We start from the raw sequence: 27,158 nt of genomic DNA on the forward strand, positions 1-27,158 counted from the left end.
TAAGCAGCAGTCATCATGTGACCCCATAGTGGCAGGCACAGACTTGGCGTTCTGGCCCCGGGGTTCAGTGGCCTCTGGACTAAGGACCTCCAAAGGTGGAGAGTGGGTCAGAGACCCCCGGCTCCGGGGCAAACCAGGGAAGGATGGGGTTAGGGCCAAGGACAGGGCTGGGCCCGACCCATCATCACGCATCCAGTAGGAACTTCCGGAGGGCTGGGCAGCGTTCTGGCAGCTGGGACAAGAGGGCGAACGAAACACTCGGGGGCAGCCAAGGGCAAGCAGCGGAAAACTCCCACAGCAACCTATTGCGGAAAGAGCCGCAAGGAGTCAGAGCTGTAAGGGTGAGAAAGGGCACAGTAATGGAGTGTAAGGGTGGGAGACCGCAGGGAGGGAAGAAGGGAAGTCTGTGGTCATGCCCCATACATACCAAGGGCTCAGTAAACACATGTGGTGAAGGAGAAGTGTTGGCAGGACTTGCTGATGCATGGGGTGGGGAGGTACAGGGATGTGTGGGATCAAAGATGGCGCCCAGGCTTTTGGTCTGAGCAGCCTGGGGACAGTGGAGCTGTTTGCAGAGCTGGGGCAGGCCGCTGGCGGGGAGTGGGCTGACCAGCAGCGGGGGATGGATGCACTGGCCTCACTCAGTGCAGGTGAGAAGACCTGTTTCCTCTGCAGACGACGTTTCCAGTGGGGGCAGGCTACTTACACCTTCTCAGAGTCCCCATTTTCTCTCCCAGGGCTTACTTAGCCCAATCCCTCACAGACCACTTAGGTGACCAGGGGAACTCAGACCCCTCACAGCAGGCAGGATGGCTGGATTTAGAAAGCTGACTCACTCGGGTGGCCTTGCCAAGAGGCAGGATGGTACCACAGAAAGGGCCTGGGCCTGGCTGTGTGAGCCGCACTCCTCATTGGTAAAATGAAAGCTGTTGTGAGGATGAAATGGCATGGCAGGTGTGTGATAGAGCCAGTTACTTTCTTTAGATCCTGGTGCTGGCTAGAAGTTTCCTACAACAGGGGGCATGGGGGCTGTACACAAGACTGGTCTCCTTACCCTTCGTATTGTTAACACCACCTGGCATCGAAGAGGCCACCGCCTCTGAGCCATCTGGGCAGGACCTGCCCCTCGGCCCATCACCTCGACAGGGCAGGAGGCCAGGGGAAGCTTCCCTCCGAACCACAGAGGATGTGGGAGGCCCCGCCATCCACCCAGGTTTTACCTCTGCGGAAGTGGCTCTCGCTGTGTGGTCATCGAGCCCAGCCGTCTGCGGGCTGGGGCCCCTGTCACCTGTGGGCCAGGATTGATGGAGGAGATTTCCTTCTGGGGTTCCTGCTCTCTTGGGGGTCCACAGGAAGGACATGATATGCCTGGCAAAGGCTTGACAAGTCACTCTTTGGGACTGGTTTATTCTGGACTGTAGAGCATTGCCTCACTTCTCTATTTTTCGAGATTTCACTAGATTTCTGCAACAAAAGGGATTTTTCTTACCTAGTGACAAACCCCGTGACAAGATTTTGGCTGTCTGAAGACACAAAGTGGAGTTTCAGCAGTTCGTCTCGGAGTTTCCTGGGCGAAGAGGAGAAGGCACTGGGAGGGACTTGGGGGGTCTGTTGGCGGCACTTCCTCCCAGCACCGAGCAGCCCGAGTGAGGGTGTCGCAGGAGCCGAAACACGGGCATCAGGAGCCTTGCACAGAGAAACCGTCCTCTGAACAGGCCATCTCTGCCTGTGGCCAGTCATGCCAGAAGCATCCCAGCTAGGCCGAGGGCTGGGAACGAGCCACCTTTGCAGTCCCTGCGGCCTTCCGCAGAAGGCCTTCCCCACAATAGGTGCTAGAGACCAACCAGTTACACTGAGTTTGTGGGGCATTTGCTCGACTGAGGTTAGATGCTTTTCACCTATTGTTTGATCATTAATATGTGTTAAGTATTTATTCATGAAAATGTTCAGCTTTATTGAGGCACAATTGACAAAACTGGAAGCTATTTAAAGTGTGAGAGACGAGGACTTGGTAGACATGCACACGGTAACCCCCATCGATCCATCCATCGCCTCACACGTTCAGTTTCTTTTCGTGTTGTTCTGCGAGAACTTACATTTATTGTTATTTAGACTACAGCCACGGTGCTGAGAGGTGAACGCTGTTAATTCCCATTTTATGGGAAAATGGGCGCCGGGGTTCAGTATTGCCCAAAGGCTGGTTAAGAAGGGATGTGTGGCCCTGGCTGGTGTGGCTCAGTGGCTTGAGCTTGAGCCTGCAAACCAAAAGGTCACCGGTTCGATTCCCAGTGAGGGCACATGCCTGGGTTGTGGGCCATGTCCCCAGGGGGAGGGGTGTATGAGAGGCAAACACATATTGATGTTTCTCTCCTTCTTTCTCTCTCCTTTCCCTTCTCTCTAAAAGTAAATAAATATATTTTTAAAAAGAATAATAAAAGGTGAATTGCAAATTAGAAAAAAAAAGGAGAGATGTGTGGCTTCAGTCTGAGGGGAACTCGAAGCATCCCACAATATTAATTTTGTGAATGAAGACAGACCGTCTGGACACAGTCAGGACACAGAAGGAGCACAAAGGATAAAATACCACCCTGGCTGGTACAGCTCAGTGGGTTGAGTGCAAGCCCGTGAACCAAAGCGTCACTGGTTCAGTTCCCAGTTGGGGCACATGCCTAGGTTTTGGGCCAGGTCCCTGGCACAGGGTATGCCAGAGGCAACCACACATCGATGTTTCTCTCCCTCTCTTTCTCTTTCCCTTCCCCTCTCTCTAAATAAATAAAATATTTTTTTAAAAAAGGATAAAATACTGTCTTTCTCTGGCCAGGTCTACAGTTTTCCCAGGAGAGTCCTCGTGACTGCTGAAACAGAACATCTGCTTGCAATGCAAGCAAAGATGAAATGCGCAGTAAATGACACTGAGTTGATAACATATTCCAATTTAGCTGGAGTTTAAATAGAGCGAGTGAATGAGTGAACGACCGTTGCAAACCCGACATCTGACGAAACTGATCTGAAGTGGCAGCTGCCCACCATCCCCCGCCTCTTATCAGTCTCCGGGGTTGCAGAACTCCTTTTTACAAGCCTTGAAGTTATTTGCGAGAAAAACCTGTCTTTCCCTACAGATCTAGATTAGAAGTGAAGTCACATTTTCCTGAATCCGAGGAATGTGGCCTTCCTGAGGCTGACCGAAATCAACGAGGTGTGGCTTTTGCCCTACTGCTCTCCCTGCACATGGCATGGAAGTGTGCCTGAGGTTTTTTCAGTTGTTTGAATTTTGAGCTGAAGCACCAGAGGACTGTGTACCGCTTAGTGAGGTGGTCGAGAATTCCGAGATGCTGTTCTTAAGGGCAAGGGCCTGTTCTCTAAAATTCTAATTCAACGCTTGTTCCTTTCTTCTTAGCAACCTCGGTTCCTAGGTGGCAGGGAACAAATCTTGTTCATCTTTATACCAGCATTTCCTCCGGGGGTGCTGGGGAGTAGTGCTTTCGAATTTCCCCTTTAATAAAGCCAGAAATGCAGCCGACGCTAGCTTGTTAGGCCATACCACCATGAAGGCGTCTGGCCTGCAAAGCTAGAGCCGGAAACCCTCATTCGGTTCCTTCTCAGTGAGTCAGACCTTTTTCTCAGCCACCTGCCTCCTGACACAAGCAGCCTTTGTTCCCTGGATGACTTCACTGCCACCACTTAAAAAGCAGCTCCGGGGCATTCCTAAGAGTGAAAATAGGGTCTGTCCCGATGTGAAATAGCAGGGGAAATGGTCAAATAACTTACGGTGCATCTACACCCTAGAGCAGGTAACCAGTGGTTAAAAAGGCTAAGGCAGAAAATACATTTTATACACACACACACACACACACACACACACACCCATCAAGGGACCAATGGATAAATAACACATGATATGTACATGCATCGTGTCCACCTAAGACTGTCCAAACCTGTAGAGGATTTTTATAAAAATCTGACTCAAACAAAAGTTACCCCCGGAAGCAAGATCTCAACAGACTGAGATAAATGCTTTGGAGAGTGAAGAGTCTGCAGTGTCTTTGACGCATTAAGGAGGAAGGTGAGGAAGATTGCTCAGAAGTGGGAGAGCCAGTGGGCCAGTTACAGGATAGTTTGGAGTACGTGCTCCACAGCGGGGTCATGCCTCAGGGAGGGAGGGGTCTGAAAGGGGGCACTGCAAAGGCGAGTTAACCTGGGTGCAGAGGAAGGATGGTCAGGGCTGGCTGAGGGCAGGGGAAGTTACAGGGCGTGACCTGCCCGGGTAGCAATCAGTGATCAGATGGCCCTGTGAGGTGACTTCCCGTAGAACCCCTTTCCGTCCACAGAGGGAATTCTGACACACGCTACAACACAGATGAGCCGTGAGAACTTCGTGCTAACTGAAAATGTCACAAAAAGAGAGATACTGTGTGGTTCCCCTCATGTGGTCGTCAGCCACAGAAACAGAAAGCACTACGGACCAGTGGCCGCCAGGGGCCCGGGCGGGGGTTGGTGAGTCAGGGTTGAACAGGGACAGAAGGTTGTGCAATAGCGTAAGTACACTCGATAGCAGAGCTGCACACGTACAATGGCTAACATCATACATTTTTGGTTTTACAATAAAAAAATGGAAAAAGTGAAAGCTACCAGCAGACTGTATCATGCTCTATTGTTGCAGAGAAAAAGTTTTATGTCTGCCGTACGTTTGTAACACAAAAGGTCTGGAAGGAAATGATAAACCGCCAACAGGGGGTGCAGGACTTCGGGGGCTCCCAGTTTACTTGCCCTACTTTTGCAGTTTGTGGTTTCAGTGAGTGTTACAGCCTTTGTATTCCGTGTCGGAGCCAAGGCAGCTATGGCGGGGACTCACACTTGTGGTGCAAGGTCCCTTGAGGTCACTTGTGGGACTAACTCGAGCTCACAGCGGGTCTGGCTCAGTGCTCCAGGTTGGAGGAAGCTCGAACCTTGCCTCCATGAGATAAAAGATGTACCAAGATTTGGTTTTAAACAGTCCTAATACTGATGGTCATTGGAATGCTGAGCACTCAGGATAAGTGCTGGGGGGCGGGGGAGTGATCAGTCAAAACAGCAGTTTTGACTCCTGTGGTACAGACGGGTAGCGGAAGTAGCAAAGAGAAGGAACTTGCCCACAGTTGTCCAGCGGGGAAATGGCAGAGCTAGGAGTGAGCCCCAGGCCCTGCCTGACGTTGGCTCCGTGCTTGGGCCCTTGGGCCCTTGTACCTCACCCCACCCCAGCCCACCCTATCCCCAGCGGCTCAGTGCTGGAGCCCTGGACCCTCTTCAAGGAGAAGGACTCCTCCTTCTGCACCTTCACGTTCCCCTGCAGCAAGTAAAAGGAGCAGGCTTGCTTTTTGTTAATAAAGTAAAATAACATTTATTATTTTTTAAATTTTTATTATACATGCTGTAGTCATGGAAAATCGAGACCTTGAAGGAACTCAAATCAGATATAAATTCTGTTCAGCTGAGCTGGTTACCAGTCACACTCAGCATCAGAACAGTTAAGCTGAAGCTTTCTTTTCCTTGTAGGTTGCCATCATTTTCTTGATTTCAGCAATCGCTTTCCCTGGATTCAGCCCCTTGAAAAAGAGAGGCAAATTAATACCCAGTGACAGTGAAACTGAATGTAAAAAGCCCATGACCTTGGGTGGGCCTCCCCCTCAAGCTGGCGCAGTGTCAAAGCCAAGTGGATGCAAAGCAGGCCCTTTAAAACTCAGGGGCCTGTGCTAAGAGCTCCCTTCAGTCTCTGCTTTCAGACGCTCATGATGGTTCTCTCTCTGGCAAGGGGCCAATCTCGTTTTATTCCTGCTGGCGTGCTCGCTGCAGCAGGACAACGAGCCCAGGGCAGAGCCCCGCTCTCTGCGTGCTCGGAGCTGTCCAGGAAACAACATCCCTTCTGTAACGACGGCCGGCGACGACGCTAGTGAGACACCTCTCAAGGTTTCACCCGCGGCTGCGGTCTCTGACTTACCAGCAGGAATCAGCCCGCGTAAGCTCTCAAAGGTTGTGCGGAACAAGCTCTGTTCCCTCTCTTGCTCGACTGACCGAGTTTGCCCTCTGCCAGCCGCCTCTTCACGAGCAGGCACTGCGGTTCCCGGGCACTGTGGTTCCCGGGCCGCGCCGAGGGCACGAGCCCCACGTACCTTGGGGCAGGTCCTCGTGCAGTTCATGATGGTGTGGCAGCGGTACAGGGAGAAGGGGTCCTGCAGCTTGGCCAGGCGCTCCTCCGTGAAGTCGTCTCTGGAATCGATCATCCAGCGGTAGGCCTGGGAACCAGGAGCCGATGAGCTGGGCCGGCAGCTCCGAGGGCCAGGGCAGCCCTCTGGTTCAGCTCAATGCTCCAGGAGCGTGAGGAAAGGGGGTCCGCCTGCTCTCGCCCTGGCGCCCTGTCTCTCCTCTCTTTAATTCCTGCTGTATTCAAGGAGAGGCTCCCAGCTCTGTCAAACTCTTCCTGATTCATGATCCCACGAACCTCTGAACCACCGTGCACCTGGTACCCTGGTGCCTAATTATATGGAGTCGGGCATCGTCCTCTAGTTATTAAGTTGCTCATTAGCTTCCTGTCAAGATTATGAATTAGTGAAGGCGGGGGCTGTGTCACGTGACTCTCCACCCGTCTTCACCGCACCTCCCCACTGTCTCTGAGGAAACTGATGACTCCACGGACCTGTCCGGGGACAGTATCTGCTCCACTGACTGATTCTTGTAATTAGCACAGCCATCCCGGGGCCTGAGGCCAGCGGCCCGTGGAGCTCTGGCAGTGGCCCTGGGAGGGCTGCCCCATCTCCCCACAACTCGGGTCCCTGGCGCAAGGGCCGACTGTGACCGTGCCTCATCATCAACCTCCACCGCGGCTGGGACTCTATACTGTGAAACGGACACGCAACCTGGCAACTTCTCTTTTTGTGGGAAAACGAGACACAAGAGGCTGTTTTCTGAGTTGCTTAAGAGTCTGTGGAAAGCACTGGCCACAAATCTAAGGTATAAGCTTTCTGGGAACAGAGACAGTGACTTTCTTTGCAGGGAACTATTCATATAGTAAAAGGCAACGAAAAGCGATACTCGTTTCTTTTCTAAGCAAGCCCCAAACCCAGCAGTCCGGGCGTCCATCAGCCTGGAAACAATTTCCAACCTGACAGCCGGGCAGTGGCCCCTCAATGCCACTTCTCTCTCCCCTGCTTGCATGTCAAAACTCCCCACGGGCGGGAGGTGGGGAGCCACGGCAGATGCGGTCTGGGGAAAGCGGGCGAGTGGCTAGGTAGGAGCCAGGGGCACAGGAAACACATTTTAAATACGTGCAAGCCATGGTGTGCCAGGCAGCATGTAACCACCCGGGGGGGGGGGCCTCCCCACACTGAAACGAAGGCGTTTTGCAGGTAAAGCCCTAGGCTTACTGAAGCCAAGGGAAGACAATGCAATCTATGATCTTGTTTGCAACGGATGCAAATGAAGGAAGCCATCGCCCCTCCGAATGCCTAGCTTCGAACGAGATGTGAGATATGTGCTTGGATTTCTGGATGCTTGAAGTTGCAACTTTTCTTAAAGCAATTACGGAGCACCTTACCTGCATCAGGACCGCAGGCCCCAAGTATTTGTCCGCATTCCACCAGTAGCTGGGGCAGCTGGTGCTGCAGCAGGCACAGAGGATGCACTCGTACAGCCCGTCCTGTGAGGCGAGAGGACGGCAGTGAGGGACCCGGGACCGCAGAGCCTGCGCCTCCTCAGCTGACGAACGTGATGTTCGGGCTCAGAGCACGAACCAAGTGCCCGCTGGCGTGGGAGTTTCCTTGGCCAAGTCCTCAGAGCGGTTTGCAGAGACCGACTAGTCATGAAAAAGGTCTTGGAATTGGGATGTAAACATTTGCTGGATCAGAGCCCAGTTTTTAAGTCCACGGACCATGTACTTGTCTTTTAATCAGTAATCCCTCTCTCCTCTAAAGAAAAAAAATGAACATAAACAAGAAAAATGAAAACAAAGCGCGTCACCTAGAACGCAGTCTCAGAGAGACGGGGAAGGCCCCGGGTGCCGAGGGGCCTGGCAGGGCACACCGGCCGCCATCCCGGCTCAGCGGAGGAGACGGCAGGTTGTCGGTGGGACCCACCCTCACTCTAAATAATGGCCAACTGCACCCAGCACCCTGCACTTCGCCACCTTTGTGTCCTCTGATTATCACAGTAATCCCAGCAGAGTCCCCCTTCACAGGAAGGCACCGAGGCCCAGAGAGGTTGGGCCATTTGCCCACGGTCAGTGGCTGGGCTGGGGTGGGGCCCAGGCAGCCTGACTCCGAGTCCCAGCTCCTTACCACCTGCCGCGCTGACTTTATCTGCCCAACCAGTTCCACTGCACCGGACTTCCCTGATTTTAGGGACGGAACCTGATTAAAGGCAGGAGAACCAAAGGGCGCACTGACATCTGGAGTGACGGATGACTCAGAGCTGATGTCCTGATTGCAACCCTGAAACTTTGATAAAGTCTACGTTCTGTTCAGGCAGCTGGTCAGAGTGAAAACTGGCCCCATGGGTCTGGAAGGCGTAAGGTAGCAGGGTTAAGAGCCTTGCTTATAGTCATAGCCTTTAGTCTGCTTGTAGAAGAAAATCTAGCAAGAAGTTAGATTTCTTGGACAGAACTGGAATGATAAAGATGTTTATCCGGCCTTACTTGTAGCAGGGGAAAAGGAGGAAACACTCTCACTGTTCCCCGGCAGGGGGGATGGCTGAGGAGTACGTGACGCACGCACCCGAAGCCACAGAAAGTGAAGCGTGAGCTGACGCTCGCGAAGAGCTTTTAAGAACACAGGAGGACGCGCACAGGGGCGAGAGGGGGGAAGCGGACACAAAAGCATAGTCACATTTTGACGCCAGCCACACAAAATGTGACGAAGAGTAAAAAAGAACAAAGGTGGTGGTCAGCAGGAGTCGTCTCCGGGTGGTGGAACCACAGACGACTTAAAAACCAGTTCTCCGTGTTTTCCGGTTTATGTACAATGACCGGGACGGCTTCTGAAGGCATGACATAAGGCACTTCAGCACATGGATTTAAGAACGGGAAAATCTAAGTAAATGAGTGGATTTTGATTATCTGGAACCCTGGTTCAGGGGAACCCTTCGTTCCCTGATGACCCACGTCGAGGGGCTGCCTGGCGGCCACAGGCTCCCAGGGGCGTGAGAGGTGACTGGGTGGGCCAGAGCGGCCAGCTGCGGCTGGGACTGGGACGCTGATGAGTCAGACTCCCCGGGGGCTAGAAATGAGGGGCGGAGCTATGTGCTGAGAACAGGAGGCTCCGGGAAGAGGACTCAGCTGCTCTGACTCACGTCACTGTCCTGACCCTCAGCGGCTCCATGTCAGAGCTGGGCAGCCTTAGTAGGACTCTCGTTTTAAACGCTTTATGGGGAAGAGGAGGGGCTAAATATTCTCGAAGACCTAGAAGGCAGAATTCACTTCTCCATTCACACGACTAGTGTTTATTGATGAAGTAACATGCGGCAGGGTCTTGGGGCCCAGGAAGGGTAAGACAAGGGTCCCTGTGGTGCAGGGCCTGTGCTGTGCTCTGTCTGCTGACAGACGGGGTGTGAAGGGTTCTCCCAGGACCAGGAGCACACAAGGTGGTGACCGTCACATAGCACGTGTCCCTGGCCCCACGCAGACACACTGTTGGGACCCGTCTCCATTCAGTCCCCCTCCCACCTCTTTTTCTCACAAGGACTCTAAGTGTTCAGGGGGTGAGCGTGCAGTCAGACCCTTCTGAGAGGAGGCTGAGAACTGGATAGTAACCCCTCACGTTCAAGGCCTCCTGAGCCCGTGCACAAGAAGGCGACTCCGAGAGAGTGAGAAGGCAATGCACCCACCACCAGACGCTGGTGCCGGGAAAGAACACCCAGGTCCCAGCCCCAGTTCACCCGTTGACTGTTTCGTCTCCACCTGTACGACGGGGGTGGCAGGCTGCAGACAGCAGCATTTTATTTGGCCCTGGAGTTACGGTGCCACGCCGACTCCGCCGTCAGCTTGCACAGACGGGCCATTCCGTGGTTTCTTTAGGCAAAGACCACACGGCGACATGGTAACAACTTGCTCCTCAGGCCCCAGGCACCCTGCTCCCTGGTCCGCTCACGGCCCGGCATGCACCCACACTACCCACTGGCGGAGAGGATGGGGGTCCAACCCTGGACGGATGCTTCTGAAATTCCTTCCCGAGTCACACGAAATGGTCTGCATCACCTCAGGCTGCTGCCCACCCCACCCCTGCAGGATACTCTTCCCGGATAACATCTGTGCAACGAAACCCCTCCAACCAAGACAATGAAGGGGTAATGACCAGTTTCTCCCGATCCTCTATGGACTGCAGGTACTGCTGCTTGCCTCCCTGGGACTCGTCCTTCTTCTTTAGGTAGGGCTCGATGGACTTGTACTGGGCGTAGAAGTTGCTCAGGTCCTGAGGGGGAGAGGGAGGGCAAGGGCAGATGGGTCAGACGCCCCCCTCACCTTAGCCTTCTCCTTTACCCCATTTCCCAGCCTAGCTTTCTGCTCTACCATGGAGAGAGGTCAGACTCTCTTCCTTTGGCAGGGGTACAAAAACAGGTTCAAAAAGGAGACATGGTCGCAATGCTAAGTGTGGTTGGGAAATCTCTGCGTCACCCCCTTGGGAAACCTTCCGGTCAAGTACAGGGAGGCGGAAAAGAAAGTGAAATGTGTAACAACTGTCGCTTCCCCAGCTGGTCTCTTCCACGTGACTTCTGTGTAGTTCTGGCCGAACTCTCCATTTCTGGGGCTGTTCCAATCCTGGCCCGTTATCCCCGATCTTCACCAAATGAGCTGCTGGAAGATCTTCCAGGTGTGTTCATCTTCCAATATTCAAATTGCTTAATTAAATTCAGACAGAAAAAAAGCCTGCCCTAAGAACTAACGGAGCCCTGGCCGGTGTGGCTCAGTGGATTGAGTGCCAGCCCATGAACCGAAAGGTCGCCGGTTTGATTCCCAGTCAGGGCACGTGCCTGGGTTGTGGGCCAGGTCCCCAGGTGGGGGTGTACAAGGGGCAACTGATGGATGTTTCTCTCACACACTGATGTTTCTCTCCCTCTCTTTATCCCTTCCTTCCCCTCTCTCTAATTGGGGAAAAAAAAAAAAGAACTAATAGCATAGCCTGAACATACCCCCACCTCTGCAAACAATATGGTGGGGAGCGGGGAGGGAGGGAGAGAGGGAGGGAGGGAGGGTGCAGAAACTCACAGGAACGAGATCCTTTATCACATACATATGTGGCAGAGGGTAGATTTTGGAGACTTTGTTGAGGTCGGTGTCGATCCTTCGGGTGCAGGCTAGAGTGTTGCCTCCATTAATGTTCATCGCACAGGAGCCGCAGATACCTGGGGGACAAAACCATGGAGCGCGTCCTCACCTGGACGCAGAGCCCCTTGCCCAGAGCCCCTCACCTGGACGCAGAGCCCCTCGCCCGGCCGCGCACTCTGCCCAGCCGCGTACTCTGCCCCGAGGGCTGCCGCAGCTGCTCTGCGCTCCAGAGCGGTGCCGGCCGGCAGCACACCGGTGGCGGAGGGGCCTGTTGCCTTTCTTTCTTCCCCTCCTCCTCCTTGCCTAGAGTGCAGATCTTACGGCTGTAGTCCCAACTCCCATTCTGTGACCGCAAGGCAGCCTTGAGGCTGGACGGCACCGGAGGAGGACAGAGGAGCCTGGGAGCCGGCCGGTATCACGGAGCTCCCGACACCAGTCCCAGCTGCGTGCTTCATGTATTTTGAGGGAAACATCAGCCTCCGTTCTCTAAAACAGCCACTGCCTCTGGCCAGAGGCCCCATCTCTGACCTCGGAAGCCACTGCCACCTGCACTCAAACTCTAAGACATACAACACCCCAAAACAAATCGGCACCGTCTCGGCCACCTTCAGGCTAAGGCCTGGGCACAGATCCCCCAGAGGCAGCCCTTGCCTCAGAGTCTCCGCAAAATGAGCAGTGTGGTGGCGGCCCTGGGGCGGGAAACCCACGGAGGCTGCCTGAGCCACGACTCTCCACAGAGAATGACGAACTGACTCGAGATCACAGCGAAGCAAACCCAGCAACAGTGAGCTGGTGACTGAGGGAGGGGCCCCGAAATGAGAACTTCCTTAGCCTGGGCTCATTTCCTGTGCATGGACATGCCCTGGGTATTCTAGAGCTTAAAAATGACTGTGTGCGTAAACCCGGAGTGCTACTTCTCCGAAGCCGCGTTCCCATCACCAGGCCGGAGAAATGTGACTGCCGGTGAGACGTGCGCTCGGTCGCCACTCCGTGAGAATCCCCTCCCTCTCTCGGGCCCGCTAGGAGTGTAAGAGAACATCAGAACTCTTCTCCTCTTCAGGTCGTAGGCAAACACTCCTCAAGAGACTGAATGTATATCGCCACTGTATTCATGTATGCTTGGCATTCAACTGGAACAGTGTGTTTTTTTTAAGAAATGGTATATAAATTAAAAAATAAATCCAGTGAATCTTCTCGTAAAAAGTCTCCCTTAGAAATTCTCTTAATTAGCAATGAGGGAATAAAGAGAGTGGCAGTCGGTATCATTCTGCCTCATATATTTCAGTCCAGATGGGCCACACCTTATGTTCTTGGCTCCGAAAGGGTCTTATGGGGAAAGGTTACTGGAAGCATCTATATTTCCTGTGTTGTCAGGATTTATGTGGGGAAGGTTGGTGTTCAATCACAGCAGAACATTCCCTGAACAGCAGGGCTCAGACAAACTATCGTAATAACTGTCAGCATTTGCTACATTAAATCCAATCCTGTAAGATTAGCTGAATCAAAACAGATGTCTTAGAAACAGGACTTCAAACGCTTGAAATGCACAGCAGAATAAACATGAAAACCGATGGACCAATCGCCATAGTGACTTTTCCTTTTTGAAAGGTTATCTTAGGAAGAAAGTTCAAACCCAGCCCTTGGTCCCGGCTCGAGCTACGCAGGTTTGGTCTTGTCCCAGGTTTCCACGCCCGGCCGGACCAGACCGCCTGAGTGTGGTTCTGGCGTCTGACAGCTCGGGCTGACTCTCCGCTCCCGACTCACCGCCTAGGGGCCCCTTTGGAAGCCCCTTAGCCTCCCTGGGCCTCAGTCCGTCTGCACACGGGGGTAAATACTCAGAGCCCCCGTCTGTCTCAGAGGGGAGCCTGGCCCACAGACTGTGCTCCACGGCCACCGCGGCCAGATGACCTTCAGATAGCCCTGCATGATTTCAGGCACATCTGAGTGCCCCCTGACTGATTATTTAGGAGTTTTATTTAAATCAAATCATTTTTACTTAAATTCACACTGAAAAACCATTCACACCACTGCTACTCTCAACAGTAATCGCATTTTCCTAATATGTGAATAAAGACAGAGCTATTAAAGTAAAACGTGTTGGTAAGCACACTGCCTGAAATCAGCTCGCGTGGCACGAGCAGCACACTGTGGACACGCTGCTCCCTTCCAGAACATTCCTACTGAGCACCTGCTCTTTGCACAGGTGACGCTGGGAGCCGGAGGCGGGCACACGCACCTTCCCTGTTGGACGAATGTTGAGTGTGCACAAGCACTGGCTAGGCGCTCTGCACTGCCCCGACAAGTGAGCGCGGCATGCAGAGGCGGCCAGCTGGCGTACCCGGGCTAGTCCTCGCAGGGCGCAGCAGCTCTCGGGGACTGCCAGGTGCGGCAGCCATGTGACAGAAAGCTCCCAAAGGAAACCAGAAGTTGTCCCGCAGTTAAAATTTCCCTTTTTACCCAAAAAAGGAAGTGCACCGCACAGCAAGGTCACCTGCAGAGCCCTGGCCGGCCCAGGCCTCGCGGGGGCCCGAGCCAGGTGTGCAGGACTGAACGGGGAAGGAAGTGCTCACCTTCTCTGCACGATCTTCGGAAGGTCAAGGTGGAATCCATTTCATTCTTAATCTTGATTAAAGCATCCAGCACCATAGGACCACATCTGACCAAAGCCAAAACAACAAAAGACCCAGAAGTATTTATGTGAAGTTCAATCTCTCTACACTTTTACCACAATATGATGAGACATCTGCCTGTATTAGCTGCTTTTATTATCCATCGGGCCTTCACACTTTCCCCACGTCACGTTCACACTTTCCCCAGAGTTTTATTTTTGCACATTCTTATACACTGAGTACTGCAGAGTTCTATTTTGGTGATCACACTGAATGTACACTTCTAGGAAACAGAAAGCTACAGAAAAAAGTATTTCGGTTAGCAAACAACCTCCATATAGTGGCAGTTCCTGTTTTCCCCTTCTAAAGCTCCCTGAGAAGCTTTCCCAAATAGTTTATTTCAAATTTAAAATCTTTTAGAATCCAGACAATAAGTGGCTTTCAATGGCTCATTAACAATAAAAATGTGTAACTGTAACAGAAACACAGTAGAGAGAAAAACAGAAAATAAGTCACCCATGGTCCCCTAATCCAAGGCACCGGGTGTCCCATGCACGTGGGGGCAGCGACAATGTGAAGGGCAGCAGCCCTGGCCGGGAGCCCAGATGCAGGCCTGGCATCTGACAGCCTGGTCTGAACCTTGCTGGGGCGCTTCCTGGGTTACAGGCAAATCCCTCAACCAGCTTCCCATCTACCAGCACAGGGAGCAGCACCTACAGCCCCCAGGACTGTTGCAGTGAGTGCATACATGGGGAAATGAACAGGAGAGGACCGTCGCCGCATGCACTTGTTTCAACCATGACTGTCCTCACGAAGTGGCGTGATTCTGTGCAAGTGGCTTCCTGTCCCTGAGCCTCAGTTTTTTAAATCTGTCAAACGGAGTTAATACTGTATCACAGGATTATAATGAAGATTAACTAAAAACACATAATTTTTATGTTGAGCACACGGAAGTGCTCAACAAAACTTATTTCCTGGTTGCCACTCAATCTCTCTCAGTATTTTTCTATGCATGAGATTTAAAACAATATGCCCCCTCCCCAAATATCCATGAGCATCGTCTGTACTTCTTTCCCCCTGGCTTCACAGGGACAAAATTGACAAATAACATTGTGTAAGTTTGAGGTATATGACATGATACTTTGACACGTGTAAGTTGTGAAATGGTGAGCACAATAAGGTTAGTTAACACGTTTGCATTGTCTATATTCCTATCAGCAACATGTCACACCCTTTTCACTGTGCCTCTGCCAACAACGGAAACGGTAACCTTTAAAAACCTCTGCTGTTCTGAGAATGGAGGTATTATCATCATCAGTGTTGGGTAATCTCTGAATACTAACTAACTAAGGTTGAGTATTTGTCATGGATTCATTACTTTTTCTTCGCTCACCAGTTACTCAGTGCAAGCCTTCTCTGCCCAAGTTCCCTTCTAGGTGCTGGAGACACACCAGAGAACGAAACAGCTGACAATGCCTGTCCCCTAGATGGTCCCTCCTCGAGGGCTAGTCTATTCTAGGCTCATTCTGGTGGACTCAGTCTGCGAATGTTCTTTGACTCTGTTTACTGAGGTCCTGAGAAATTTTTTTTTTTTTTTTAAAGATCTGAGCTTATTGTCCTGGCTGGGTGGCTCAGTTGGTAGGAATACTGTCCCGTACACCAAAATGCAGGTTCGATTCCAGGTCAGGGCACGTATGGGAGGCAACAACAGATTGATGTTTCTCTCTCACATTGATGCTTCTCTCTCTCCAATCAATACATATCCTTGGGTGAGGATTAAAAAAAAAAGACTGAGCTTATCACCTTATAAAGGGAAAACTCTTCTGTTTCCTTCTTTCTACTACTACTTGCTCTGAATACTTCAATTCTGGTCACTAAACATGTGGGGCTTTTCCCCATACTAAGCAATTCCGCAACACTAGCTCGGTGTCCCACATGTCACTCAATTCTGACACCATCTACCAGGAGAGAAGCATCAGACCCCAGAGGCTGAGGACTATCCCACGAGGCTGCCAGGCCAGGCTGTCACCTGTGCGTCTGACCGCATGGCTATAAAATGGAGATTCTCATGACCCTGTCCTTGGGCTTGATAATTTGCTACAGCAGTTCACAGAATTCAGAAACAACGCTTTACTTACTAGACCGCTGGCTTATCATAAACGGATACAACTCTGCAAGAGCCAATGAAAGGGCTGCACAGGACAAGGTGGGCGGGAAGGGGAGCCACGCTCCAGCCCCCCGCGAGTTGACCAACCCAAGCTCTCTGAGGAATCCCACACTTCGGGGATTTTTATGGAGACGTCATTCCACAGTCACGATTGATTACATCATCGGACACTGGTGACTGACTCCACCTCTAGCCCCTCTTCCCTCCCAGATCAGGGTGGGGCTGAAAGTGCCACCCCCTAATAACGTGGTTGGTTCCCCTAGCAACCAGCCCCCATCCCGGGGCTGGAAAGGGGCTTGTCGTGACTAACAAAAGACACCCATTTCACCTGTTGTTATTTTTCTGGAGTTACTGCAGTATCTGAGAACAAAATAAAATGTTCTTTATAACAAAAGATGACCGTACAGGCCTTATTTCCTTTGGCTACCAACAGAGACCCTTAAAAGCGGAAATGACGGAAAAAGAGTACTTCAAAGGGACGTGGTGTGAAGGACCCAGCCCACTGCCTGGCTGTGAAGATGGGCACCTGGAGCCCGGAGGCAGCCTCCGAAAGCCGGGAACGGCCCTCGGCTCCCAGCTGACATGGGAGTTAGGGACCTGGGTCTCAGAGCCACGAGGAACAGCACGAAGACCAGAAAGTGGATGCTCCCTGTCTCCGGAAGGAACACAGCCGCCGACACCTCAACTGTGGTCTGATAAGCCCTTGGCTGGACTTCTAACCTACGAACTATAAGGTATCTATGTTGTTTCAAGCTACTAACTTTGTGGTAACTTGTTACGACAGAAAACCGATACCTAGGTACCGACAGTTTTCCGTACTGTAACTGCATCCTTCCCGTGTCCTAGCACCGTTCCAGCCAGGTTTGTGGAGTCTAGCCTCACGCTACAGCGAGCAGGCCCCCGTACACGAGACTCTCAAACCAACACTGCATTAAATGCCTGCGAACCCTATGCGCAGAGCCAGCTCTGCCGTGGTTCCTAGACATCGGTCATGCTTTGATTTGGGGGAGAGAAGGAATTTTGTAAAAATTATTTTTCTTGCTATTATCTTTCTGAATTGGGCACCCACCTCATTCCAGTTTCAAAGAGAGGACACATTCTAGAGCCACTGACGATCTTAGTTTTAAACTTCCCAGGATGCAAAAAGCACGTCCCTGAATCAGAGGAGCTCACCGTCATGCATCAAATGCCCAGCCTGCAGAGATACTCACTTGTTCAAGTCGATTTCGTAAGTCTGCATACGAGGCTTATCTCCAGTTTTGTCCGGGTCCCACCGGTAGATGGCGAACTTCTTGATGCGGGGAGCTGCGGCGGCAGCTGTCTGGGCCCCTCGGCAGGCCTAGCATTGACAAAGTTCACGAGAAGGAAAGAAATATTAAAAATGCAAGACAAATCCTCCTAACTAGCCGCACCATAAATGGCAACACTGGATGCAAACCCACACACTGCCGACACAGTCTTCTTGGAAAAGGCAGTCATTGAACGTTCAACAAATATCAGGCATCTACCCTATGCCAGCTGTGCTAACTCACACTAATTTTTAAAGCCACTATTTATTATTGCCAGGTACTATACTAAATGTTTTATATGAAGTACTCCACTGAATGTGCATTTTAATATTGTTTTTTTTATCCTCACCTGAGGATATGTTTATTGATTTGAGAGACAGGAGTGGGGGGAGAGAGAAACTTCGAAGTGAGAGACATCAATCCGTTAACTCTCACAGGCACCCCCACAGGGGATGGATCCCGCAACCCAGGTCCGTGCCCTGATCGGGAGTCGAACCTGCGACCCTTGGGTGTAGGGGACAATGCTTCAAGCAACTGCGCCACCCAGCCAGGGCTGAATCTGCATTTTAAAGATGAGAGAAATGAAGCTCAGAGGCGAGGTTATGGGCTGATGGTTATAGAGCCGATGGGCGGACACAGCATTGGAATCCAGGTCTGCCTGACGTCAGAACGCATGCTCCTGGACACTGTGCTGCCCCGGTCAGCTGGGAATATGCCCAGGCCCCTTCTGGTGCTGTCTTCTCTGTACACCCTAACCTCCTTGAGGGCATGTGTCTCGGTGTTCTCCAGAGAAGCAGAACCAACCGTGCATACGTATACACATGGATATACGAATGCACGTACACATACGTAGATTAAAAACAGGTTTGCAGTGAGGAGCTGGCCCACGTCATTTGGAGGACAACACACCCCAAGACCTGTGGTCGGAAAGCTGGGAGCCCAGGGGAGCCAACCGGGCACACCCAGCCCGAGCCTGGAGGCCTGGGAGCCAGGAGGGCGGACGGCACCTCCGGTGTGAGTCCCAAGGCAGGAGCAGGCCGGATGCCACGGTTTGACAGCTGTGGGCAGGAGGAGCCCCCTCGAGTGTGAAGGGGTAAGAGGGACTCTGTTCCCGTCAGCTCTTGCCCTGACCGGGTGAGGGCAGGCACTCGGCATCCCTCAGTTTTTCAACGTGAATGTTAAGCTCAGCCACCAACACTCTCACAGAAACACGCAGAATGACCTGACCACCTCTCTGGGCGCCCCACGGCCCAGTCAGGCTGACACATGAAAGGCGCCTTCAGGGCACGGAGCAGGTTCTATTTTAGATCTCCCAGCGTGCCTGGTCCAGGCTTTTGCTTAGAGCAACCCAATCCACGGTTAGGAAAGATGGAAGAAAAGAGCAAAAGTGGAGCATTATACTAGCATAAAAATGTGGTTTATTTTAAATGTACCTTAAAAGGCTGAACAGTGCAACCTCTACCAAGCCATTACAAGTAAAACAGAAACACCCGAGTCAAGAGCCATGCTGCCCCCACCCCACAGTCCACGCAGCCCTTCTCCATTTGGCCGAGGCCACACCGGGTTCTCGAAGCTTCTGCTGTGGCGGGGGAGGGGAGGGTCCTGGCAGCCCACAGAGCACGTGCAAGCCAAACCCCGACGTTTACAATGGAAAATTCAGACTACATTCCAGGCCAGCTAATTCCCTTATAAACTGTTGAAGAAAGTAAGGACTCTGAAGGTTAACTGCTATTACAACAGAGAAGCCCTGGCTGCTGTGGCTCAGTGGACTGAGTGCCAGCCTGTTCGATTCCCAGTCAGGGCACATGCCTGGGTTGTGGGCCAGGTCCCCAGCAGGGGGCGCACGAGAGGCAACCACACACTGATGTTTGTCTTCCTCTTTTTCTCTTTCTTCCCTTCTCTAAAAATAAATAAATAAATAAAATCTTTTTAAAAATAAAATTTAAAAGATGTGTTAAAAAAGAGAGAAAGTTGCCTGGCTGGCGTAGCTCAGTGGATGGAGCGCGGGCTGGGAACCAAAGTGTCCCAGGTTCGATTCCCAGCCAGGGTACATTCCTGGGTTGCAGGCTATAACCCCCAGCAACCGCACATTGATGTTTCTCTCTCTCTCTCTCTCTCTCTCTCTCTCTCTCTCTCTCCCCCCCCCCCCCTTCCCTCTCTAAAAATAAATAAATAAAATATTAAAAAAAAAAAAGAGAGAGAAAGTAATGGTGTGTGTTACTTGCTGGCCAAAAGTGCCCCAAAATAAGTGAAGCTAAAAATACAAATATCAGCCCTCACCATGCAAGAAAACGTTTGAAGAAAATGAGAGTGAAGGCGAGGATGAAAGCTGTATCTTACCTCATCGCCAGGCTGGCTGAGATCATTAGTACCAGGAAAGTCATTTTTACAAATGAACATTTCCCACGAGGGACTCCATTTTGTAAACCGACAGGAACATTAGGCCAATGCCACCTTGTGGCATTTAAGAGAAAGCGGAGGAAGTGAAAAGAAAAGGGTCCCCCAGATAGCTCTGGCAGACTTTTGCTTGCTCAGTGCCCCCCAATCTTTCAGTTTTGGTGAGGTTTAATGAGGAATAATTCATTTCAGACAGTCACGTGTCACTTAACGATGGGCTACATTCTGGGAGATGCATCGTTAGGCCACCGCGTCCCTGTGCGAACACCCCAGAGGCACCTGGGTGCATGGGCCCCTGCACACCTGGCCGGACGGTGCAGCCGCTGCTCCCAGGCTACAAGCCTGCACGACACGTTACTACGCTGACTGCCGTAGGCAATTGTAACAGTGGTGTTTGTGTACCCAAACACTGAAATGGTACAATAAAAATACAGTATAAAAGATAAAAAAATGCCCTGGCCAGTATGGGTCAGTGGATTGAATCCTGGCCTGTGAACCAAAGGGTCACCAGTTTGAGTCCCAGTTGGGGTACGCGCCTGGGTTGTGGGCCGGGACCCCAGGTGTGCGAGAGGCAACCACACAGTGATGTTTCTCTCCCTTTCTTTCTCCCTCCCTTCCTCTCTCTAAAAAATTTAAAAAAGAAAAAGAAATAACACTGAGATCCCCCATACTCGTTGCTCAACTTCCCTCAGTAGTACCACTGGACAAACCTACAGCCGATGTCACAGCCAGAACATTAACACTGAAATAGTCGAGACGAGGAACATTTCCGTCACCACGGCCACACCTCCGGCCCTCACGCCTCCCCAGCACTCAGAATCTGTTTCCACTCCCACAACTTTGTCATTTCGAGAAATGCAATCACCTAGTATGTAACTTTTCAGGGCTGGCTTTTTTCCCATTCAGCATAATTCTCTGCAGATTCAGCCATGTGGTCGTGAGCCTCAGTAGCCGTTTCTTTTCGCTCCTGAGCAGTGTTCCACGTTATGACGTACCACAGTTTAGCCATTCCTCCGCTAAAGGACATCTTGGCTGTTTCCGGCTTTTGTCCGTTACGCATAAAGCTGTAACGAACACTTGTGGATGGGTTTCTGTGTGAATTCAGGTCTCCATTTCCCTGCAACAAATGCCCAGGAGTGTGACCACTGGGCCATACGAAGGCTGCATGTTTAGTTTTTTTAAAGAAACTGCCACACTCTTTCCAGAGTCGGGGGTCAGTGTGCTGAGGGAGCGGGTAGGGGGAGAGTGACAAAACTTTGCCTTTTAACAACTACGTGTACAACGCTTTCAAATTTCTACCCTGGGATTTTGGGGCTGTCAGCTCAAAGCCTGATTCAACAGTACCATCGGTGGGACACAGGCGTCTCTCTGGCTTGATGGGGCGCCAGTTCCCGCTCACAAAGCCTGTCCAAGAGGACCACGGTCCCCTGCCAGGCACCCTCACTCCCACGCACTCTCTAATACTGAAATGCCTGCTGCACACCCACTCTGCAAAGGCAAGCGGATCTTGACTAGACCACACAGACCTTCCCGAACAGTGATACGTTTATGCAGAAACCATCTAACAGCCTTACGAAGGACACGAGGCAGAACCCATGCACGGCGCATCACAGCAGAGTATCACAGGCAATCAATCCCAACGTAAATGTTGGGGTACCCAAAGTATCACTATTCTTCAGAACAATTAATTTAAGTTCATTCTGAGTAAAAAATATATTTTACACAATGCCTGGAGGAGTTAAACGGAGTAAGGAGAGAAGACATGGAAATCAAGACGACCGGAGGCGGCTATGGGTCTCCAGGTGACGCAGCTCCGTGCACCGTGAGGCCCCATCGAAGTCGGCCCGCAGGGTCACGGCAGCTGTGACTCGTAGAAAATCCCCCGAACAGAGAAATCTGAAAATCTGCTCCGTAGGTGCTCACAGCAGACGTGACAGCGGCTGTCACTCACTGAGCCCTTGTCAGGTGTCAGACGCTGCACTAAATTATCTCTCCTCTGCACAACTTCTCTGCAAGGACATTTTTACTGTTCTCTGAGATCACGCAGCAGAGAGCCAGGGCTCACACACAGGTCCCTGGACTCCAAAGCCCAGCCTGTTAGCTGCGATACCAGTGGTGCGAATGCCAATCCAAAGCAGAACAATACAGAGAGGGAATTTCTTTTCCCAAACAGACCCCAAAACAACAGAAGTTGTCACTGTACCCCTACCACCAGCAAGACCTGAGTGGTAGATGTCCCAAACACACTCCTTCCCTCATTTGTTCAATAAATAACCACGGAGTGGCTACCATGTTTGCAGGGACGATTCTAGGCCTTGGGGATCATGGACAGAACAGACATACATTCCCACCCTCACGGAGCTTCCCCAGTGCGCAGGGGAGGTGCACGCAAAATCTCTAGTATGTCAAGCGGTGACGTGTGCTTTGGAAGGGAGACAAAAGAAGGCGGATGGGGATCCTGACTAAATTCTACAATTCTTAACGGGGTGGCCAGGGAGGGCCTCACTGAAAAGGTGACAGGTGAGCCAAGACCTGAAGGAGGTGAGTAAGCAAGACACGCACGCGCTCAGGGGAAGAGCCAAGCAGGCAGAGGGGCACGAAGACCTTGCTGCTGGAGCACTACATGGGGCAGTCGGCGTGGTTGAGCGTGGAGCGGGAGGGACAGGGATGGGAGAGGCAGTGAGGAAGGCAACGGGAGAGCCAGATCAGGCAGGGCCTCGTAAGGGTTTTGCTTTTACCCTGAGTAAGATGGGAAATCACTGGGAGGCTGTGAGCAGGAGTGACAAAGTCGGACAGGTTTCGAAAGAATTGTTTTGGCTTCTGTTTTAGGAGTCACCTGCAGAGGTGCGGAGATGAAAGAAAAAACCGGGTTAAGGAGAAATTGCAATAATCAGCCGAGAGATGACGATGGCTTGGAGCAGGCTGGTCGCCATGGAAATGGTGAGAGGCGGTGAGTTTTTGCATACATTTTGGGAAGGACTGACAGGGTTTGCTCACAGACTGGATGTGAGAAGGAAGCAAAGAGCAAGGACGGTGACTCCAGAGCTTCTGGCCCAAACCACACGGAGGATGGAGCTGCCGTCAGCTGAGCCGGGAGGAGCGAGTGGCCGTGCGTGGTGGGTGGGTGTGTGCGTCAGGATTTCGGGTTTGGGCAAACACAGTTTACGCTGTACTATCAGACAGCCATGCGGAGGTTCCGAGAAAGTAACTGGCGGACGACTGAATCGGCAGACCTGGGGTGAGGTCTGGGCTGGGGACGTGAACCAAAGAGTCACCAGCATGCACAGGTAGATGGTATCTGAGGCCCAAGGGAGTGCATATAAAGAAAAGAACTGAGAACGGTTCCAGGGTGATGCGGAGAAATCAGTAAAAGGAAAAAACAGCCAATGACGAGGAGGGGTACCTGGGGGCTGGGATGTCCTGGGAGCCAGGTGGAAGAAGGGTTTCGAGGAAGAAGTGAACAGTGACAGATACTTCAGAGCGAAAAGCCTTACGAGAATTGAGAGGCGACCACGGAATTTACCAAAGCCCAGGTCCCCGGTGACCGGGACAGGAGCAATTTCAGGGAGGGGGTGAGGGCGAAAGCCTGGCTGGGACAGGTTCGAGGGAAAACGGAAGATGAATTTTGGACAGTGAGTTGAGACATCTCATGGGTTTTTCTATAAAGACGAGTAGAGAAATGGGGTGGCTTTTTTTTTTTAAGCATGCTCATGTGCTCCTGCTGTGACCTGAGAAGGAAACACTGGTAACGCTGTCCAGCAGCAGTCCCTGAACAAGTGACAGCACACAGAAGATGAGAGAAGGGCCCGCCATAGGGGTGCCGCCAATCCTCCCTCGGTACCAGAAGGAAAAGGAGAACATCTAGGCAAAAGCAGGGAGGCAGGCAAAATTTTGAGGCTTTTTTCTCTTGTTGCCTGTCTCGTAATTTATAAACCCACGACAGAGGATTCTTTGAAAGTATTTCTACTTTAATCCACAAAACTAATGAGCACTCGAGGCTGGGCGTACCTTTCTGGAAAACTTGGAAAAGATTAACTTCACAGTTTATAATTTAAGGAAGGAAGCAAGATAATCAACAACTGGACTGAACTGAGGAGGAGGAGGAGGAGGATGAGTTCTGATTTATGCTGAACGCTGCTTGTAGCTCCTTCAGGAAAGATTCCTTAAGGAGCAGGCCTGGGGCCAGACAGAGCAGATCCAGATTTGGAGGCAGGAGAGAAAGGTGTGGGAAGGAGGAATGCAAGAAGGCTGCATACACCTGAGTAAAATAGAAGGTGCGGCCTTCTTTCTGAAATGTGTGTGTGGCAAAGTTCAAATCCAAGCCCTACCACTTAGTAGCTGTGTGTCCTTTGGCAAATTAGTTAATCTCTCTGATTCCATTTCCTCTTTTGTAAACCTCTAGCCTTTTGTAAAAGGGTAGGGATTATTAAAACCTATCTCATAAGACTAACCGGAGGGGTCAAGCTTCTAGTGTAGCCCAGAAAATAGTTTCTGCTTTTCCATATGGGCAACACCACCAGTTTTTACATTACTCTGATGGGCAGATGGGTGTCCTAAGCCCTGCCACTGGTAGGAGCACTGAGACCCACAACTGAATGTGGGTGGTAATTGCCCTAAAGGAGTTCATAGTCTAGATGAAGAAATAAGGCAACACAGACAGCAGCTAATCACTTACGGGCAGAGCTGCGGTTCGGTGGGGCAGACTAATACATAACAGAAATTCAGGAGAGAAACCCTGCTGTGTCCTACAGTCCTAGGAGCCTGAGCGTCACCCGCAGGTAACACACCAAACTCATGACCGGCTGAATTCTTTTGCAGTGGTCCTTGTGGATGAGACGGCACCTTCCTACAAGAGGGTGGGCGGAGGGATTCTTCTATTTTTTTGCCCTCAAGACGCCCTACAATGGCCTCACCTGGAATTACAACACTGACTTACGCAAACTAGCCTCCACAATTTGCTCTTGGAAGAGGGGCCTGAGCTTTAGAATTCATTCTTATTGGTGGGGCTCTCACAACTTAACGGCTTGCTCAATAACTGTAAGGTTAACAACTACCAGGTAAACAAGGTCATGATCAATCACCAATTTAGCCCTGGCTGGTGTGATTCAGTGGATTGAGCGCCGGACTGTGAGCCAAAGGGTCACAGGTTCAATTCCTAGTCAGAGCACACGCCTGGGTTGCCGGCCAGGTCCCCAGTGGGGGGCGTGCGAGAGGCAACCACACACTGATGTTGCTTTCCCTCTCTTTCTTCTTCCTTTCCCCTCTCTGTAAAAATAAATATATAAAATCTTTGAAAAAAATCACCAATTTAATGCTCAGAACTCATCATCTTGAGTCCCGGGTAGGCAGAATTCTTTCCCTATTTCCCCTTTTCGAAAAGACTATAAAACGAACTTGTCCAAGTTCGCACACAGCATTACAAGCACAGAGCCAGCATTACAAGACAGGCCATGTGCGTTGTGTTATGCTGCTGGAGCAGGCCCTTAAAATGAAGGGTATTCCCGTGTAAGTGCAAGAAAGGCAGAGGAACAAATACTTTCCGTACACCTTCCATGTGCCCAGATGTGTGCTAGGAGTTTAAGCATAGCTTACATACTATGTTTAAAAAACAAATGAGGTTTAGATACTAGATCTACCAGTTCTTGGCCATGACATTCTCAGCAAGTGAAAAGTTCTTTCTGAAGCCTCGGTTTTCAAATCTTTCAAAAAGAGGCGTGAATTCCTGCCTGCCCACCTTACCGCGGTGGTTGAGGAGCCCCGAGGAGGACACACTTGAACATGGCTTGTAAATTCTCAGTCCCTTACACATGCAATGCGATGCCCTGTCCTCTTCTAAACATTCCCACTCGGAATGCTGATCAGAAGGCTGTCGTTTCCTGACAACACAAGAGGCGTGGGAAACCCATCACTGCACACGGAATAAAATACAACAGGGCAGTGCCACGCTCCGTACCCGTGTGATCCGTGCCCAGGCTCTGAGGTCGCTACTGTTGTAGGCCGTTTACAGGCGGGGACACCGAGGAAGGAGGACACTGCTTTAAGGAACCGAGTCTTCCCCCGGAACCCCTAGCAGGAAAGGGTTCAGACCCTTCAGGGGACTCGCCCTTTCCTTTCCAGTTCCGGGGTTCCAGTCCCTCTAGACTGAGCCCCGAACCATGCATCCTCTGAAAGAGTGATCTCGCGTCCGGGATCCTGTCCCTCTTCACACTCCCCGCAAAGGCGGCAGTTTGGTGGCAGAAAAAGAGCTTGGAGCCCAAACGTTTGGATTCGAGTTCTGCTTCCACCTGTCACTCACTTACCATGTGACCTTGGCCAATTGCAGTCCTTCTCTGAACTTCTTTTTTTCTTATTTCTAAAAATCGCCTTCGCCCTCACCACCTCCCAGGCTGCGACAAGGCGCAGGGGGATGACAGGGATGCTCCAGAACCACGCAGAGCACCGCGCAGGTGGGAGCGGCCTCCCCCTCCCCGAGGCCTTGCCCTGCGCTCCCTCCCTCTCCTCCGCGGCGCCCTCGGCTCCAGGCCATCTCCGTGACCTCCGTGCCTGGCCTCTCCTTGCGACCCCGGGGCTCACCTGAAGGCAGGCTCCGCCAAGGGCCGTGGCCGCGAACCGGGGTCTCAAGGACACTCTGGCCACCGCCGCCATCTTGGCTTCTGACGTTGAGCCCCACCCCTTAACCCCGAGGTCGCTCTCCGTCGGCCGTCCAGCTGAGCACAGAGGGGCCGAGCCCACGTCCGCCCAAGATCCGCTAGTCGCGTACGAGCCTCAGAGAGGGAGGCGGCTTCCGGTTTCCCGGGCGGGAGGACGGAAGGCAGACAGCCAATGAGAGCGTACGCAGTGGCGGCGTGCCCGGCGCATGCCCAGTTGGCCTCCCGCGTTTCTAAGGTGACCTTCCAAGGAGGGGACGGAGTTAGAGAGGGAGGGCGGTAGAAGGGGTGGGACTAAGACTATAAGGGGGCGGAGCCATCCGATCTGAATCCTGTCTCGATTGTAAGCCCTCTCTGAAAATTTGTCAGTCGTGTCACTCATTCTCTGTCGCTTAGTGGCTTTAGTAGGACACAGTACGGTTTGCCCGAGGCTGTCCAGGATTCGGCACGGAGAGTCCCGAGTCTCTTGTTCAGAAACTCCATTCCCAGACGAACTGGGAGGGTTGGTGAATGACCCAGGGGATTTCAAAGATGACGATAAAGATGTTATGTATTCATTCATTAAAAAATATGTATGGAATACTGCCCTGGCTGGCGTAACTCAGTGGATTGAGCGCGGGCTGGGAACCAAAGTGTCCCAGGTTTGATTCCCAGCCAGGGTACATTCCTGGGTTGCAGGCCACGGCCCCCAGCAACCACACATTGATGTGTCTCTCTCTCTCTCTCTCTCTCTCTCTCTCTCTCTCTCTCCCTCCCTCCCTC

The 27,158-nt window shown here is 51.8% G+C and overlaps 1 protein-coding gene and 1 long non-coding RNA gene across 3 annotated transcripts; one reads left to right on the plus strand and one right to left on the minus strand.

Annotated features, from left to right (window-relative positions):
- The first annotated feature begins 324 nt into the window (after positions 1–324).
- LOC118500521 lies at positions 325–13,952 on the plus strand. Its single transcript, XR_004903082.1, has 3 exons — positions 325–335; positions 5,164–5,165; positions 13,824–13,952. It is a non-coding gene; the product is annotated as an uncharacterized LOC118500521 (long non-coding RNA).
- On the minus strand, positions 5,352–26,540 carry SDHB (succinate dehydrogenase complex iron sulfur subunit B). 2 transcript variants are annotated; one of them, XM_028512074.2, is made up of 8 exons: positions 26,323–26,540; positions 17,275–17,402; positions 13,858–13,943; positions 11,228–11,364; positions 10,317–10,433; positions 7,568–7,669; positions 6,147–6,269; positions 5,352–5,582 (listed from the first exon to the last, which is right to left on the minus strand). In XM_028512074.2, the coding sequence occupies exons 1-8, from the start codon at positions 26,392–26,394 to the stop codon at positions 5,505–5,507; spliced, it is 843 nt and encodes a 280-aa protein (XP_028367875.1). In that variant the 5' UTR covers positions 26,395–26,540; the 3' UTR covers positions 5,352–5,504. The 2 variants fall into 2 exon arrangements, with proteins under 2 accessions (XP_028367875.1, XP_035881276.1); XM_036025383.1 differs by lacking the exon at positions 26,323–26,540 and adding an exon at positions 25,484–25,573.
- Positions 26,541–27,158: the final 618 nt, after the last annotated feature.

Source organism: Phyllostomus discolor, chromosome 5 (genome assembly GCF_004126475.2).
Source record: "Phyllostomus discolor isolate MPI-MPIP mPhyDis1 chromosome 5, mPhyDis1.pri.v3, whole genome shotgun sequence".
Taxonomy (NCBI): Eukaryota; Metazoa; Chordata; class Mammalia; order Chiroptera; family Phyllostomidae; genus Phyllostomus; species Phyllostomus discolor.

Bases quoted from the DNA above. Each gene is read 5' to 3' on its own strand.
- SDHB (XM_036025383.1), bottom strand. From the start codon at position 25,558: ATGTGTAAGGGACTGAGAATTTACAAGCCATGTTCAAGTGTGTCCTCC. The intron at 7,670-10,316 runs GTCATTACCCCT...CTCGCCTCACAG, and splicing joins TAGAGGATCGGGAGAAACTG to GACGGGCTGTACGAGTGCAT. The intron at 6,270-7,567 runs GTAAGGTGCTCC...CCTGGTTCCCAG, and splicing joins GGCCTGCGGTCCTGATGCAG to GCCTACCGCTGGATGATCGA.